Source organism: Heliangelus exortis, chromosome 1, assembly GCF_036169615.1.
Source record: "Heliangelus exortis chromosome 1, bHelExo1.hap1, whole genome shotgun sequence".
Taxonomy (NCBI): domain Eukaryota; kingdom Metazoa; phylum Chordata; class Aves; order Apodiformes; family Trochilidae; genus Heliangelus; species Heliangelus exortis.
In genome coordinates this window covers 17,294,789-17,311,842 of record NC_092422.1, presented here as the reverse complement: position 1 = coordinate 17,311,842, position 17,054 = coordinate 17,294,789, and the positions used below count along the sequence as shown (strand labels likewise).

At 38.9% G+C, this 17,054-nt stretch overlaps 1 protein-coding gene across 12 annotated transcripts in view; it reads left to right on the top strand.

Moving 5' to 3' along the window:
- Nucleotides 1-17,054, top strand: part of PSPC1 (paraspeckle component 1) — a 63,265-nt gene that overhangs the window by 44,557 nt on the left and 1,654 nt on the right. For 4 of the 12 annotated variants that reach the window (XR_011724180.1, XR_011724183.1, XR_011724182.1 and 1 more), the window contains 4 exons: nt 9,430-9,686; nt 12,263-12,362; nt 13,825-14,846; nt 15,087-15,363. Coding sequence is in view for 1 of the 12 variants with exons in the window: in XM_071735231.1 (XP_071591332.1) it covers nt 7,357-7,392 (36 nt within the window). In the remaining 11 variants the exon portion in view is untranslated. Of the gene's footprint in view, nt 1-7,356; nt 9,687-12,262; nt 12,363-13,824; nt 14,847-15,086; nt 15,364-17,054 lie in introns of those variants that run through there. The other 8 variants (XR_011724181.1, XR_011724187.1, XR_011724185.1 and 5 more) reach the window with 5 other exon arrangements.

Sequence of the window (17,054 nt, the reverse complement as noted above, 5' to 3'; positions counted from 1 at the left end):
ATTGGTCTCTCATAAAACCATTGAGGAATCCAGTCTTAGATGTCTCTGTCATAGTCAGAGGAGCACCCAACAGAAGATGATGTAAAGGAAATAAAGTAGTGAATATTTTTTTATAATTATGGGATATTATTATGGTGTTAGTTTTATGCCTTAATTTCACTGTAGACATTTTCTTATGTGAAAAATGTGAAAGTGAATATTTGAAAGAAACAAAAAACACCAAAACACCCTTCCCAAAAAAACCAAAACAAACCCAATGCCTAACCCACTCACCCCTCTAAGCAAAGCAGATTTTTTCCCTCTTCAAATGAAAGCACGTACAGAATGTATGCAGGATGGAAAAGAACGTTTAATAAATATAAAAAGAAGTACAAAGCAGTGATTTATTTAAGGTCTTTTTGCAACTGTTTGCTATAGATATTTTGAGCATTTTAATGTGTTTCTTGTTTCATGGCCTCTATTCTTCATTATTTGCTTTAAAAGGATTTATTCTGCAGTTCTGTTACTAAGCTGTAAATATCTTTCTCTAGTGAAAAATCGCTGGGAAAAAAACCCCTGCATAAACCAGCAACTGCAGTACTGTAGAATGCAGTCTTTGAATTGCTAGCTGGGAGTGATCTTTCAAGCTGCTTACAAATGTTTTAAATATTTGTATGCTAATGGAAAATTTGAAATCTTTGTGTGCATGTTTATAATAATGGTTCAGTATGTGGTTTGCTACAAATAGGAATAAGCCCTTTGCCCTCTTCGCTGCTTGGTCCTGCTTCCTGCCTCCTTTGTGTCACTCTTGAATCTCCGTGCCAATGCAGTGAGCAGTGTAAAAGAAATTCAGTGGAAATTACTGGTTCTGCTCAATTCATTGTGGAAGTAAAGAACTGCAAGGAGTGGGCAGTAGGGCAGGACCGTTCATAACTGTGTCTGCATGTGTTAGTTTGTGCTGAGCTACATGACACATACAGAATATAGTGCACGTATGTTCTCCTTCCATGAGTTTGGACGACTTTTCAGTACTTCTGAGCAATATATAGCTTAGAACAAATTGGTAAAAAATACTTCGAGGCTTTACATGTCTGAATAGCATGGTCATGTTTCACATTTGTAGTAATGGTTGGCCCTAGAGGGCAAGTATTTGAAATCACAAAGAAAATACTGTCAACTAAACTGTTGAGGGAAATTCTGTGTGAGCTTGATCTGTCCACTTTCTGCAGTTGCCAAGAAGGTAAAATATGAAAAATTGTGTTACGATTTCTCTGGAAAAGATGGTATACACAGATGCCTTAGAGAAGCAAGACTATTCATGTGTACTTCTGTCTCAGAAGAAGATACATACTCTGCAATTAAAAAGATGGGAAATACTGCCTTTTAAAATGCTACTGTTCTTATTTGAGATAATAGCACTTCATTGATCCGTATGTTATATTCCACTTCTAAGGGGCAGAGCAGTGGAAAGGTAAGCTGAAGCTCCAGTTTCAATCAACTTGAAATGAAAAGCCTTTTTCAAAAGGCACAGAAGGAAAACTTTTATAATGAAACAGTAGTTTTTTCAGTTTTGTTCCAGTCTTTGGAGCATTGTGCTTCTAGAACTTCTAGCATTGTATCAGCAGCAGTTCCACATCAGACATTTTCAGAACCAGAGCTGTGCCAAATAATATAAATTTCTGCTTTAGAGTGTGAAAGATGCAACTATAACATTAAAAAAACCAATATTCAGAGATTTGAAAGAAAATATGTGAAATAATTGTCATATATTGAATTCCTTGTTCAAAAGTGAAAATTATGTCTACTTGGCAGTTGGGATGACTGTGCTTTAAGAGCGTTTTGGTATATGTGCCAGTTTATTGTTGCTGTGTTTTGTGTAGCTTTTATAATATCAATGTATGTTCAGCATCATTTTTGCATCACAATTGTGTGCAGTTTCATTTCATTCACACTGCTAGCAGCAAATGTCTGTGGAAGAGACAAGATACTAAAGCATTTGTTTAGTGCTATGTAACTTGCTTAGGAGAGTTTTTAATTACTAAGCCTGATTTTTGTTTTGTGTTCACTCTGCATGTTTTGTGCAAAACATATTTTTTCTATTGCATATAGGGGAAAAAGTAGCAGGTCATGGAAATGTGCTTATTAGGAAAGTAAATGGAAGTCCTGGATGCCTCCTATTGCTTCTAAAATGGCAGCTGGCTCAGGAGAATAAAATCACTTGGTATACTTTCATGCATGATTATGTCTACATCCTTTCCTGCTTACGGCCTACTTCACTATTCATTTTAAATATTAAAAAAAATCTGAGTTTAGTTTCCATGTGTAACCTGGTGTTAGTCACAAGCATGTGTACAAGATAGTAAATTAATCACAAATTACTTATGTTTGCTCTGAATGAGTCTTGAACTGTAACTAAGTTGCATTAAATATAACAGAACAGTTTGAATTTTATAATTTTTAAAGCGAAACTTTAAAACTGAATGAGCGTAAGTCAGTTCACTGGAGTGAGGGGAATACTACAATTCTGTGAAGAAACCATGCTCTGGTTTTGAGTTGCAATGTTGCTGGGCATGTATTTACTCTTTAAATTGGGACAGTTGTGCAAAACTGTTTGTTATAAAAACTGAACATGTAATAGAATTTGTCGTGTTTTACCCAGTTATAAGTATTAATCCATTGTTCACATCTTAAAAATAGAACTGGTTTGATTAGCCTGTGTACTTTACTGGAGATAATGGCATGTAATAGGACTATAGTACAATTCAAGCAATGGTAATTACCAAAGACTGCTATTTTATATCTTTCAGCCTAGTGGGATAAAATCTATCTTGAGCATTATTCTTAACAACTTTGAAATTAATTTTCTTCTTCCAGTGAACCATAAACCTGAATTTCCCAGCTGTTTGATACTTTGGGGAAATAAATACTGATTTTAAAACTTTCTTTGTAGAAACTTGGTACTACATTTCCGTTTTATTGCTTTAGTAGTCACTCAAGTACTGCCAGGCTTGAAAGTGTTCATCTAGATTTTGGTGGGAGGGTAAGAGATTCATTATTGTATATTGCTTAATTCTTGAGGCCTCAGGTGGGAAAACTGGTAATGTTGAATCTTATTCATATTTTATAATTTAACAAGAAATCATTTTAAAAAATCTGAAATCTTCAAAACGTGCCAAGTGTCGATGAAGCTGATTGGTGTATCTTTAAAGAGGATGGAAACCTTTATTTTCCTAGATGTCTTATATATTTATGAAGTACTTCAGCTCTGAATCTTTCACTGCTCTGACATTGAGGACGTTGTGAATCAACCTTAACCTTCCATTACTATTATGGTGAAAATTCTGCATGCTTCTGCAAAGCTTTAGAAATGATGTGAGGATGTAGTGTGACATGCTGACAATAGGATTGGGCCAAATCATTCATCTTTCAAGACTGTCACTGACCTGCTCTGAATACCCTTATCCTTTCCATGTAGGACTTGGTTTCCTATTCTTTATTCCAGGTTTTCGTGCAAAAGGCTTTAACTTTTCCTAATGATGTGAAAGATAGGAGCTGTATAAAACTCTTATTTGGGGATTGCAGTACTAAACTTGGTGGACATGGGATAAAAGATGTCAGATGCACAGTAAAAAGCAGCTCTTCATATGATTTAGCAAGTTATTACATACCTATCCATATGTGTTTTGTTATTATATGAATATCATTTATGTATTCTTAGCACGTGTTGTTAAAAAGGATTTATGCTCTTCCTGAGAAGGGGGAAAGCTTCTCTTCTGGATTAATTTAATTTTAAACTTTATCTTTTGTGTAAATTGATACACGGTAGTTAAGTGATACAATACATGAGAAGTCTGAAAAATAGACAGCTACCCTTTATTGACTCATAGGTGTGTGAAAATACTAATATGGGAAGATAGAAGTAGGTAAGTGCATGGATTTACTTAAAGGGGAGATAGTAATGTGGGAAAGCATGAAAATGTGGTTTAACCTCATCTTTATGCTTTGTTTTTTTCTAAATATTTATAAGCTATCAAATTGGAATTAAAATAGAATTAAAAAACCCAAATATGACTCTTGAAATTCATAAATACTGTTTCACAGTTCACCTATAAACAAAACCAGTTGAGTATAAACATGATAATAAAATCTATGCTTTAATGGAGAAAATAAGTCTGAAAGCCCATGTTTCATTAAGATACGGAGAAGAATAATGTTACTGGGGAGTTGGCTATGTAGTCACATTTTTAGTATTTGTCTACATTAACCTTAAACCTTAAAGGAAGAGAGATTGAAGTTTATTGACATGCAGGGAAAGTCTAAATATACAAGACAAAACTGTTGAGAGAGGACCCAAATCCAAATATGTGTAACATAAAGTACAAATGCTTCTAATACAGGACTTGAGTTAGGAGTTTAGAGAGCTCCTGCTTATAAACACATGCTGCCCAGGTCTGGTCCTACTCTTATTGCAATTAAAATGTCATCTTTGTCTTGATTGTCACAAAACAAGAATAGGACTATTTGAGATTATAGAAAACATAGTTATCTTGCCACAGTCTGAGCAGTTGAACAGTTGGCACCTTATGTAGCCTGGCTGCTGATGGGCCCGTGTACTGATACACAAGTGTTGCAGTCTTCCAAGGACTTTGACTATGGTAGTGCCTTTGGCTTGCTTCAAGCAGTTGCTCCAACTGGCTCAGTGACTGAGGTTCCCTTGTGGCTAAAAGGGTGCTTGTTGAAGTCTTCATCTCTTCTGCTTAGCAAATTCCTGTTACACAATGGCAGCTGCTGCAGCAGGGGGTTGAGGGTATAGTCACAGAGCTCTCACACCAGCGTTAGCTCTTGCCAGCTACAGTCTTGATTTATACAGTTTCAGTCATTGCAGTGGGCTTCCAAACATTACCTTTCACAAATTATAAATATGGTGCTTTCAATGATCTATTAATATGTGCAAGCTTGAGACTTCAGAAATATTATATACACATTTTCAAAAAATACAAACTGGTTAAGGTTCTACTGGCAGTGGCACTAATTCCTTTGATAATTCAAAGCGTTTTACAGAAAATGAATCTTGAATTATCTCAGACTGACTACCTGGTTTTGTAGTAAGGATGCGAAGACCTGTTTCTACCTCCAGGTGCTGAGGTCCATCTTTAAAGTTTTGTATATCTGCACTTATTTTAGTTTACACAGTGTAGTGTTAATGAGCATCACTCAAAATTTATGCATAAATATACACTGTCAGAACATACTCAGCAACCGGAGTGTGATCAGGTGAAAGGTTTTGCAGAGCTTGGAATGAAAGTAAACGGAGTAGTTTACAACTAAATAAGTTGATAAGGAGGATGAAAATAAAATTATGAGAAAGCAAGAACAAGACTGACCAGAATAGGAGAGCAGACTGAACTCTTTGAAGATGGTCTGTACGAAGTAGTGGAAAAGTCTGATAAAAAGGTATATATTTTGTTAACCTTTCAAAGAAATTGTTGCATCAGTATTCAGAAGTTCAGTTTGAAACGCAGACTTTGTTGAAGAAACTGCTGCTTGCTTATGCGGGGTTTCTTTTTATCAAGACATACCAAATAATTGTAGTTGTGTTAGAATGGATGTTTTTTTCCTTGTGTATTATCAAGGCCACAGACAGGTAACTGAAGTTATGAAGTAACAACTAATATGTTATAGTCTCTGTTCATAACCATTTTCTCACTAATGTGTTGATACTTGCAAATTCGACACCTGACACTAAATTGATAACTTATTTTTAAATGTATATTTTTAATGTGAGATATAAACTTGCATCTTCAAATCTAAATGAACCATGCTGAATATTAGCACCAGTTAGCCTTTAATATTATGCCAACTATACTCCTTTGCATACAAGATGATAACAAAAAGAATTTCCCTATTTCTTACCACATGGTCTTGGTTTAGTCCTGTGGGAACGTGACTTCATCATTTTAAGGCCTTTGTACTTTGTTGTTTTCAAGTGACAAAAGTGGTAGCCAACTGGAACGTCTTTTAAGCAGGGTAGATGGTGGAGGGATTTATTTTCATAGTATTCCTAACACACACTGAGGTGCTTCATAGTTATATTTGTTGCTCAAACTGGGAAGTTATTTCTAACATCATGCTTTTCAGTCCCCTTCATTACATCCTTAGCTCTGTATATAAGAAAGCTGAGGGTTAATGTTTCTTTTCACTTAGAAAGCTGTTTCACTTTGGGTTGGAACAATAACTGTTAGGCTACAACCTGCTAGATAAAGTGAGGAAAGTAAAAAGGTACTAGAAAGTTGAGATAAGTCTGAGGGCAGTATCAGCAATATGTCCAGTTGTGCAATAAAGGACAAAAAGCCAAGAGTGAACCCCACCTTGCCAGACTTTGAAGTGTGTACAACAGCAGCAAGTAGAGAATGTCTGCTCTTCAGTTTTGTGCATTGAGTTCACTGCATGTTTGTCCTTAAAAAATTCCACAGGTTCTTTTGGTGGTGGTGGGCACATCATTTAGCCCAGGTCTGAACTGTAATCTGCTCAGACTGGGCAAGTGCAGGCTTGGTTTAGTTGCAAGGAGTAGTTTTGTCATATTGAAACAGATGTGTTCATGCCTTCATCTCTACGAAACAAGTTTTCATGGGAAATGGTACCTTTATTCAACATTGATTTCTGGTTGGTTTTTTTTCATAACCAGGTAAGTCTTTATGTCAGTGGATCAGCTCTACTTTATGTCAGTAGAGCATTTGCAGGATAACCCTCTAGTTTGTTAATGCTGTTGTGTTGTCTTGAAATTCTGTTTCCTGTGTATTTCAAATCTAATGTACAATTTTCTTTTTTCTACCAAAGATACCTTTATTATGGTGTAAGCTAGAAGCTGGTGTTCTGTGTTTGTAATGAATTAATAAGAGATAAAAATTGTCACCACTCCGATTTAGCATAGCAGGAAAATTACTTAATTGCACAATGAATTACCAAATCTTTTGACAGGACCAAAGTCAATGGGCACAAACTGAAACACAGGAGGCTCCCTCCGACCATCAGGATGTGTGTTTTTATTGTGAGGGTGACAGAGCAATGGCACAGACTGCCCAGGGAGGTTGTGGAGTCTCCATCCTTGGAGATACTCAAAAGCTGTCTGGACATAGGGCTCTAGGTGGCCCTACTTGAGCAGGGGGATTGGACCAGATAACCTGCAGAGATCCCTTCCAACATTAATCCTTCTGTGATTCTGTCATCTAATGAAAACTTTGACTTTACAAACTTATATAAAGTACTATTAAAAGTCTATTACATACTTAGGTATTTGAATGCTTCCTTACTAGGTTTCATTTCAATACAGATGTATGTATTGCTTAGTATTGTTCAATTTTGTATTTTCAAATGAAGCACACCAAAGATGAAAGCTCTATGAGTGAATCTTGAGTTGTAATGACCATGCGACCACAGCTTGCCGTGCCCTTTCCCCCAGCACAGTCTTGTGGCTTCAGAGATTTTAGCCCCACAAAGGTAACAATTCTGCTGTCAGTATTTTGGAAGAGGAGGTTAGGACATTGGCCTGACTTGGCACCTGCTGCAAAAATGTCAGGTAAGGAATCCCAACCTACCAGAGGGAATGGGGAGTGTTGTGTGATGTTGTGTAAAGTTGTGGTACAATGAAATCCTGAATTCTGGTGAAGTAATAGAGCAATACTGATACTACTTTTTTTCTAGCTGTTGCTTTGGCCATATCTGGTTTACAGCAGACTTTTCTAAATTTGTTTCAGACTCTGCATGTAAGCAGGCCATATGTTTCTGTCATAGGTGAGCTCACTTGAAATCTCTAGAACCTGACATAAAACCATCTGATTAAATCTTAACTGTAACTTCCTATGCTGAGTGATGCAATGGCTTCAGATGCTTTTGATCTCTCAGGTTTCTTAAGTTTTCTTTATTAATCAGTGAAATCACATCTGTACATCATTATTTCTAGGTAAAAGAGATTGTGAGGGTAAAAGGTTATTCCCTTGCTTCTTCCAACAATTTTATACTTAGCTGTTCATGTTGAGGTAGAGGACACCAAATAGTGAGGAACTTAACACGGGTAACAGGCTGGGCCAGTTTTGAATGGAGAAAATGGTACTGTTACTTGGATGTTTTTCCAGGCTGCTCAGCATGAACACAGCCATTGAAATTTGAATTACCTGAAGACATTGCTGCTGCATTAATGGCAACATCTGTAGAATGGATTACTGTGCAAATCCCTGATTATCCAGCTATTTTGGTGCTGCAGATTCCTCAAGTTTACATGGGAACGTTAGTGAGCAATACAGGGAAGGGAGCTGTGTTAAAAACATTGAGTTGCTGTTCCATAAAGGATTCTTTTAGTGACTTTGCATGATTACAGCTTCACAGTTGACAATTTTTTTTGAAAATACAATGTATTTGTATATAAAATGTATTTAAAAATATAATACCCATTATACTCTGCAGTGGAAGCTTGAGTGATGTTAAACTTTCTGCTGAGCAAATCTAAACTTCTTTAATATTGTAGGGAATCTTTTTCACCAAAGAAATTAAGTATAGGTTCTTACTTCTAGGAACATGCTGACTGGCAAATGAACAATTTGGATTAAATTTACAAAGTACTAGCAAATTTCAGTGTCTTGAATTCAGAGCTTGCTTAAGCTGCACAGACAAAAGATTTATCCTTTCTATTTAAATATTTTCAGACTTGCTCATTGTTTCGCAGGTACTGAAGAAACAGTTTAACTTCTGTCTGAGTGAAGTTTTGCCACTCCAGGCAAAACAGAAAAATAAATGTCCCTTGATCATAGTGCAGTCACTGGTACAGGTTTATTACCTGGCCACTAGTAACTGTCACCATTTGTTTTTCTTCAAAATCTAATTCCAGAAGAGGAATATTACCGCATTTACATTCCTCATTCTGTGTAAGATACTGGCTTCAGATGCTATACCTTATAAACTGAAAATTGTGAAATAGCTATAAAATGTTTTTAATAGTCTTGTCAAGGAAAATCGGTGCCTTGCTGGCTTAGTTCAAGTAGTATTTGCTGTTTTGTTTCTAGGAACATAATTTTTCTTTTAAACCTTAATTTGATAATATGCACTTTTCCCCATTAATACTTACTTACTTCCTAGCTGTCTGCAAGTTCTTAAGGAGAGAATTGGAGGAACATAAGGTTGGGAAGGGTTATTTTGCAGTTTGTCACCTCTAATTCCTGGCAGCTGTTTAATGATGCCCAGGTGACAACTGATTTATCCTCTGAAGACCTTATTGTTACAAATGCCTACTTATGTCCTCAGCAGGGGCAGCTTGTGATTAAGGTGAGCAGGTTTGGCCAGGATTGAGCAAAAACTAAGAGGAGACTGGGGAGGAAAGGATTGCTTTTAAAAATGTCTAGCACTGCATCTTCTGTTAGTACGCTAGCAGTCAACATTGTTATCTGTTACCTTTGATAGGTAAACCTCAGCAAATGCAAACATGAACACAGCTCTGCGGATCATCTCAGGTTCCCTTTGGAAACCCCCAATAAGTGGCCACAAGGGATTGTGTGTTTTCCTGAAAAAAGCTCGGCACTGGGAGTTCTTCCTTTCTGTGTGATGGATAGTGGCTCTGCTACTCTCAAAATGATACCTGTGCCTGCTGGTGCAAAGTCTCGTACGGTCCACTTCAGTGGAAGCTAAAATTTACCCATGCTGCTGATCTGTTTTGCTAGGTAATTTCTAAAGTAGACATGAAATAAAGGGGGGGGGAAATGGAGGGAAACTATAGGGGGAAAGCTCTTTGTTACAGTAGCCATTAAAAATCCTGTTAAATAAAAAAAAAACCAACAGCCAAACACTCTGTCAGTCAAGGCATGTGTGCAGAGTAAATGTAAAATGTCCTTTGGTGTGTAAATTGTCATGGCTGTTTCTGCCTGGTGTGCTGCTGTGGCAGCTTGGAGCTTGTCCTGCACAGCACTTGTGTATTGAAGAGACAGGAGAGTGGAGGGTATTTTGTTAAGTTGAACACATGTTACTTGAGCCAGGTTGCACTGAGGAGCTGGTGTTCCATTTTCTGTGGTAATGGCTCAATCTGTGAACATTATCGGTCAGTCTGTGCATGATGTATCTGCTCAGAACAGACATGTTTATCATGCTTTTAGTCTTTTGAGGGTATTTCAGATTCATTTTGCTTGGCACCATATCCTGCTTTGAGCTTTTAATTTAGAGGAAAATTCATCCATATGAATGAAGATGAGTCAGAGTGTGACATTGAAGATAACCATTTGCTGTGTTCCTGCTCACTCTTACAAGTTCTTTTTTCCCCACACTGTCTGCTGGACACATGCAGCAGAGTAGTTACTTTTAATTGTAAGCAGTAGGGTAGAGAGGTTGGAATTACGTTTATTTCTTATAGAGAGACAGTTCTCAACAAATGCAGAGTCAGATTTACTATTAAAAAAGAACCCACACTATATAGTCACTTTTTAAGTATCTGAGTAATGGTAAATGATTAATTTGTAACACTACCACATATGGTCTTACTGCCTGGTTTTAGGGGTTGTTCTCAAATATACACCAGGTTTATTTGTCTGTGATTTTTTCACTACTATTTACCAGATGCCAAGAATCTGGCTCACTGCTTTCTCTTCAGTAAATCTGGGTGTCCAAGAAAGAGAATACACTCTGGCTGTTAGGGAAACTGGAGGGACTGTTACTAGGCCTTTGGGAGGTCTGAGCCTTGCTGTTTGTAAATGAAAAAGCCTAATTATGTTTGGTTTTTTTCACAATACTAAAATACAAGCTGAAAGGTGATGGGTTTCTAATTGTAGCTCCCCATTAAGAAGGGTATAGATGAGAAGTCCATCCTGGGCACTGAGGCTGAAAGTCATTGCTATAATTTCAGCCACTACTGTATTTGCCCTGCTAAATGTTCTTAATACTACTTGTGAAATTACAGCTCTAGTTACAAAGGGACAGTGGGCTGTGCTCTGTGCTATCTGCTTTAGGAATGAAGTATCCATCTTGCTGAATGTCTGTTATGGAATAGGTAACAGAATTTCTGAAATTGGATACGTAGCAATGGAGCTGCCCCATGGGTTGTGTGGCTGGGGAAGAGATGAAAAGGAAGCAGATAGGAGAACTGATCAATTAACAGCACTTCTACTAAGACTCAGACATAATAATTGTGCTTACTTTGAAATTATATTAATTCTGAGCTGCTAGCCTCAGCTGTTTTCCAGCTGTATCTGATAAGGTAAATGTTACCTTTGTTGTAAATATTTGTGTTGTGTGTTGTAAATTGCACATACAGAACTTCTGAGTTGGTTTTTGAGGCTGTTCCTGAGGTGAAGCTAGCAGAAAGGCATAATCTGTGTGTGACCTTCACAGGTAATTCTTTCTGTAACTAATACTTAGCAGGATATGCTAAGTTTTCTAATCATCAAATGGTACCTCAAGATGTTAGTAGATTATTTTCAGAAGTCTTTATCTGGGGGCACACAGAGCTCTTCATACTCTTGCACTGCTACAACTGGGAGCTTTCCAGGGAGTCTTCCTTTCTACAGAGATTTCTTTTAAGGGCTCCTTGGCTCTGCAACATGTTTCCATGTCTGCTTCCCCAGCATTAGTGATAGATCATGTTAAACCTATCAAACACTGCAGTGCTCACATTGCAGTGCTCACATGTTGTCTTAAATCAGAGGTATTTGTGGAGGAGAAGTTATTTTAACTGGAACAAGGGAGGAGGGACTGCGGGCGGGCATATGGGTGAGAGCTGTTTGGAAGCCTGAGTGTCTGGATCAGGAAGCTGTTGAATTTTAAACACTTTGAATCATTATTTTAAATGTGGACTCTGGAAGAAGACATGCAAAGTTGAGGATGGACACTTTTATTAACACTCTTAGTTATTATATACTAAAATAGAAGATGGCAGGGTTCTGCTTGATATGTGTGTTTTTAAAACCCTCCAAAGAGAAATTATTTGAGGCACTTTGGAGTAGAACTGCACTTAATCTACTTCAAGCAGAAGTATGAAAATCTAGGAACTCAGTAATGTTCTTGGAATAGCTGTTAACTGTTGAGATAGCAAAATTAAATTAAAATCCTTAAGAGAAATTTGTGTAGTAACAACTAAGTGGTAAGAATGTGTAGAGAATAAATTGTGGGTATTTTTTTCTGTGAAAATAATGTGAAGTTTTATTATGGTTTAGTTTTTTTATTATGCCTATGGGTATTTGAAAAAAGAAGCTACTTTATTTTCTAGTTTGTTTGAAGCGTCACAGTTATTTACCGTCTCTTTATTTTTTAGGTTACTATTAAAATCCTAAAGTGCAGATGAAGACTGGCTTGTACAGAATCCTTCTGCTTATTCATACAAAAGGGAATTCCACACCAAGTGTTGGCATCAGGTAGGTGTTAGGATATTTGGCTTTTTTAACAATCAGTTACTGAAACTGGGAGCTCTCTTTTTGTTTTACATTTGAGAGTTACGTAATTTTGCTTCTCCACTCCCAGTTAATAATTGCTTTCAAATAGTGTAATTCCTTGTGTAATTCCTGACACATGTCACCAATATGTTTCTGAACAACCCGACGTATAAGTGCATGGCCTCTTGTGGACAGCTTACTGTCTGGCCAGCCAGAACGTGTCCATAGTGCCACATCAGTGCTGTCCCACGTCTGAGCTACTGCATGCTACTGACACCCTGCATGCAGAATTCAGTTTGTACAGTCAACATTGTGGCTTCTGATCTGCTGTCCCTGGGATCAGACAGCAGGCTTTGGCCTGGAAGGCTGTATCCAGCTATCCTGTAAAACCTGGCTAGGGTTTTACCTGCATTCCTGGGGCCTGCAGATCCCCCTTAGGTACTCCTTCCTGCTCTGCTTGGAGTGATGTTTGCTTTCTTGTAGTCCCCACACACCTCTCTGGGTTGCTGTGGCCTTGCTACCCCTGCACTCCTGGCACCTCTCATTAGCACCTGTAACTTGTGTCCAGTGTAAGTGTTCCCTAACCTGGAGTCTGTTACTTATTTGGCTTTGGAGGGACAGAGCTAAGGAGGTGAGAAAACTGATATGCATCTTGTTTTGTGGTTTTGCCTTGCCCTTTAATATGGAGTTCCCTCTTATTTTCAAGTTGTAGTAAAATCATATTAACATAGTAACAAAAATAATCACACACTAATGTGTAAGATACATCAAACTGAGATTAAGGAAGCTATGAGCTACTCTTAAAATCTAGAGGAGAAAATACAGTTAAAATTTAATCAGAAAAGTAGTAGTAACAGAAAGGAACACTTGTTCTACATAAAATGGTTTGGCTTGGAAGGGACCTTAAAGATCTTGTTGCAAGCCCCCTTCATTGACAGGGACACCTCCCAGCTAGACCAGGTTGCTCAAAGCCCCATCCAGCCTGGCCTTGAACACTTCAGGAAAGGAGCATACACAAGCAACCTATGCCAGTGTCTCACTACCCTCAACACCAAAGAATTTCCTCTAATACCTAACCTAATTCTCCCCTCTTCTAGTTTATAGCCACTGCCCTTTGTCCTGTCACTATATACCTTCTTAAAAGGGCAAACAACCCCAACTCTCAGCCTGTCTTCATAGGAGAGGTTCTCCAGCCCTGTTATCATCTTGGCTCTCCTCTGCACTCACTCCAAGAGTTCCATGTCCTTATTGTGTTGGGGGCGCCAAAACTGGAGACTGTTCTCACAGTTGGGGTCTTGCAGGAGCAGACTAGAGGGGCAGAATCACCTCCTTTGACCTGCTGGTCATGTTTCTTTTGATGCAGCCCAGGATATGGTTGGTTTTCTGGGCTAAAGGTGACTGACATTTAAAAAAAAAAAAAAAAATTTTTTTTTTTTCTATCCAGCTGACATTTTGTCTTGACCACGTAGCTGTTGGGAGTTCAGCTGCCTTGCTTGTCCTTACATATCAGACTGTCCCTGTGCACAAGAGCCATTTGAGAGTTTCAGCATCTGGCAGGTTTCCTGGGCATCTCAGAATTTTTTCTGTCCTTAGCAGCTTCCTTCCTCTAAAGGGAAGAGTGGATGGCCAAGGCTTCTGGGAGATACAAGTGTTTCTCTGGCTAAATAATTACTCCTATTCACAGTGGAGTGATGAAATCCTTTCTCTTTCCTCACTATTCATTTGTGTGTAGACACTTCAGATTGCAGTATGAACTCAGCTGACAGCCTAATGGCCTATATAAATTGTGTTAAAAATTGAGGGAAGATGTCATAAAAACATGAGTGTACAGCATTGTATTTGGGGCAGAGTGTGCAACAGCAAAGTGGAAAAAAGTTGCAAAGGACTCTGGGGGAGCGAGACAAAATCATGTAAAAAGCTTTGCCTGTTTGGTTTGATATTTCTTAACTTGTTGCTGAGCAGCATTTTGTAGAGATAAGAGCTGGTGCTGGTGTGTCGCTGCATTCCCTTCATCAGTGCTGAAATAAATGTGCACACAGTTCTGTTACACCAGAAGATGCACTGGGCTTATTTAATTTGTAGTGAGGTGACTGTGCTCTGTCAGGCTGTCTGCTGCTGGGGTTCCTCAACGGTGGCAGAGAATTCCAGGTAACCTCTTGGAAGGGCTGTTGGGAGTGTGTTAGCATTTCCCTGCTCTTTATCCAACTTTATTCACTAGTGCATTGCTCTGTAGTTTTACTGTACTTGGATTACAAAAGCACATTTTCAAGGAAGTTACCAGTCAAGTGTCTCTTCAGAGTCATCAGCCTAACTGTATTTGTTTCCTGGAATTGTTCTCCAATGCTTTAGGTGCTAAGGGAAACTCATGGTGGCTCCACACCCCTGGAACTGAAGATGGCTTCCTGCAATACCATGAGCATGGACAAAAAGCTGTTCTTGAGGCTGGAATTACAAGGACCATCAGGGGTGAGAATGTAATAGTGCTGTCACTTATTAGAGCACTTAACAGTGATTATGACCTTTGTCATGTGACTGGTTGCCTTGGTGCTCAGTTTTCATTATCTATATTATTTTTGTGCTTAACACGTTCTCTCTTCATTGCTCTCTGTGTTCTTGGGCACAAGAAGAATGTTGTTGTCCAGTGGAACAGTAATGTGGGGTGGGTGAGCTCCTCACTCACTGATGCTGTTTTCCTTCTGCATGCAGACAGGACTGCACCCTGAGGCCTGGGAATAGGGACATTTGAAATGATGGAAGGGGAGCAGCATGGAGACAGCGTGTCCCCCCCAGCACCTCAGCTGTGAAAGGACACACCAGAAGAATCTGAATACAGTGTCTGCTTGTGAGCTCAAGATGCCTTTTCCTGTACAAGGAGATGAATTTCAGCTTCTGTGATGTCACACTCTGCCTCAGCCTCCAGCAGAGGGGGTTCCTGTTATAATGCAGTCAAACATCAGTAAAGCTGATGTTGGCCAACACTCTGGTGTGTACGTGAGGACTTGAATTCTTTATCTAGATACCAGTAGATTGTTCTGATCTCCAGTAGTGCTAAGTGGAGTTCTCTCTAGTGCTGAGAAATATTGCTGATAGAAGGATTAAAGCTTGTACATGAAATCAAGAGCAGTAAATTATATATTAGAAGACTGAGCCTTAGTTAAATGATTGGGTTTGGACTTAACAAAAAAAAAAAAAAAATATTTTTCAAGCACTAAAAATGTGACAAAAGGTAGGAAAGTAGTTTGTTTTCTATTTAAAAACAATGATGTGGATTGTGTTTTAGTTGCAAAAGAATTTAAAAGAGCACAGAAGTATTAGTTACCTGAAGAAAATGGTAGGAGGCAGCAACAGCTGAAAGGAGCTGGATGGAAGTGTTCACCAGTGGCACAATTCAAGCTGCAATGAGATTTCACTGTCCATGCAGTTAAGTTAATCCAATAAAAAGATACAGAACAAAAACCATGAGTGAAATAAATAAGGAATTTTGATGCAATGACATCTTGACATTGCTTTGTGATATTTCACCGTGTTTGTTGTGGTGGTTCTGTATCTATTATACTGTTATCTATTATAACTGTTTCAAAGCAGTAACAGGATGTTTATTTTCTGTTTCCTGAAATCACCAAGCAGTGACAATGACTTGAGGGCCTGACAGGAACCTCACCAAGTCCAAGAATGGCAAATGCAAAGCCCAACCTACAGTGGGTACTGAGTGACTTGATGCAGTTGTGCAGCCCCGATTGTGCAGATGCAGATTGGTTGCAAAGCAGCTTTGCAGAAGGGATCTGGGACCCCTGAGGACAAGTGAGGCTGAAGGTGACCAACTGCTTCCTGAGTTCTGTTGGAAGAGCACAGCTGAGCAGGAGCAAGGAAGGGAATCTCTCCTCTCTGTTCAGTGCTTCTGAGGCTGCAGCTGGAACACTCTGATCAGTTCTGGGCTCCTGAAGGTACAGGAACAAGTCCAGGGGAGGCCACCAAGATGCCAAGGAGATTACAGCATAGGAGCCATGGGGACAGGCAGCAGAGTTTGCTCAGTCCAGAGAGAGGTCAGGAGGTAGGAAATGGAAGGGGGGAGGAAAGATGGAACCAGGCTCATCTTAGAGGCACAGAGTAGTGAGACAACATTGAAATTCCAGTGTAGGTGAATGTTGCATCTCGTACCACGAATAAACCCAGTGCAAGTCAGCAGGGTCTGCCTGGACTTAACTCATCTCCCCCCTGCTGTGGAACCACTGGGAGTTCCTGGTAACCCTGCTGCTTGAGGAAGGTGAATGCAGGGGAGCCACTCTGAGGCTCTGCACAGGGGTGATGGTCACCTGTGGTTTAGGGATCTTCATGCCAATGTTCACAGAAGTATGTTTATCTATGTGTGTGTGTATATATATATATATATATATATATACACATACACACATATGTATGTTCATAGTATCTTTATGTTCCAACATAAAGATGTTAAGAACTGACAGATCCAGGGGAGCAAGGGAAATACCAAATGCTTGCACACCTCCTTTGTAAACTTTCTAGAGAAGGATGTTGCAACAACTTGGTAAAGCCTTTCTAAAAAAAGGGAGTAAAGATGCATGTGAGCACAGACTGCAAGCCAGGGCTCTGGCTGTTCCTGGTTGTGGCAGGAAGAGCAGCTTCCCCTTCCCCTTCAGGCTGTGTTCAGTGGAA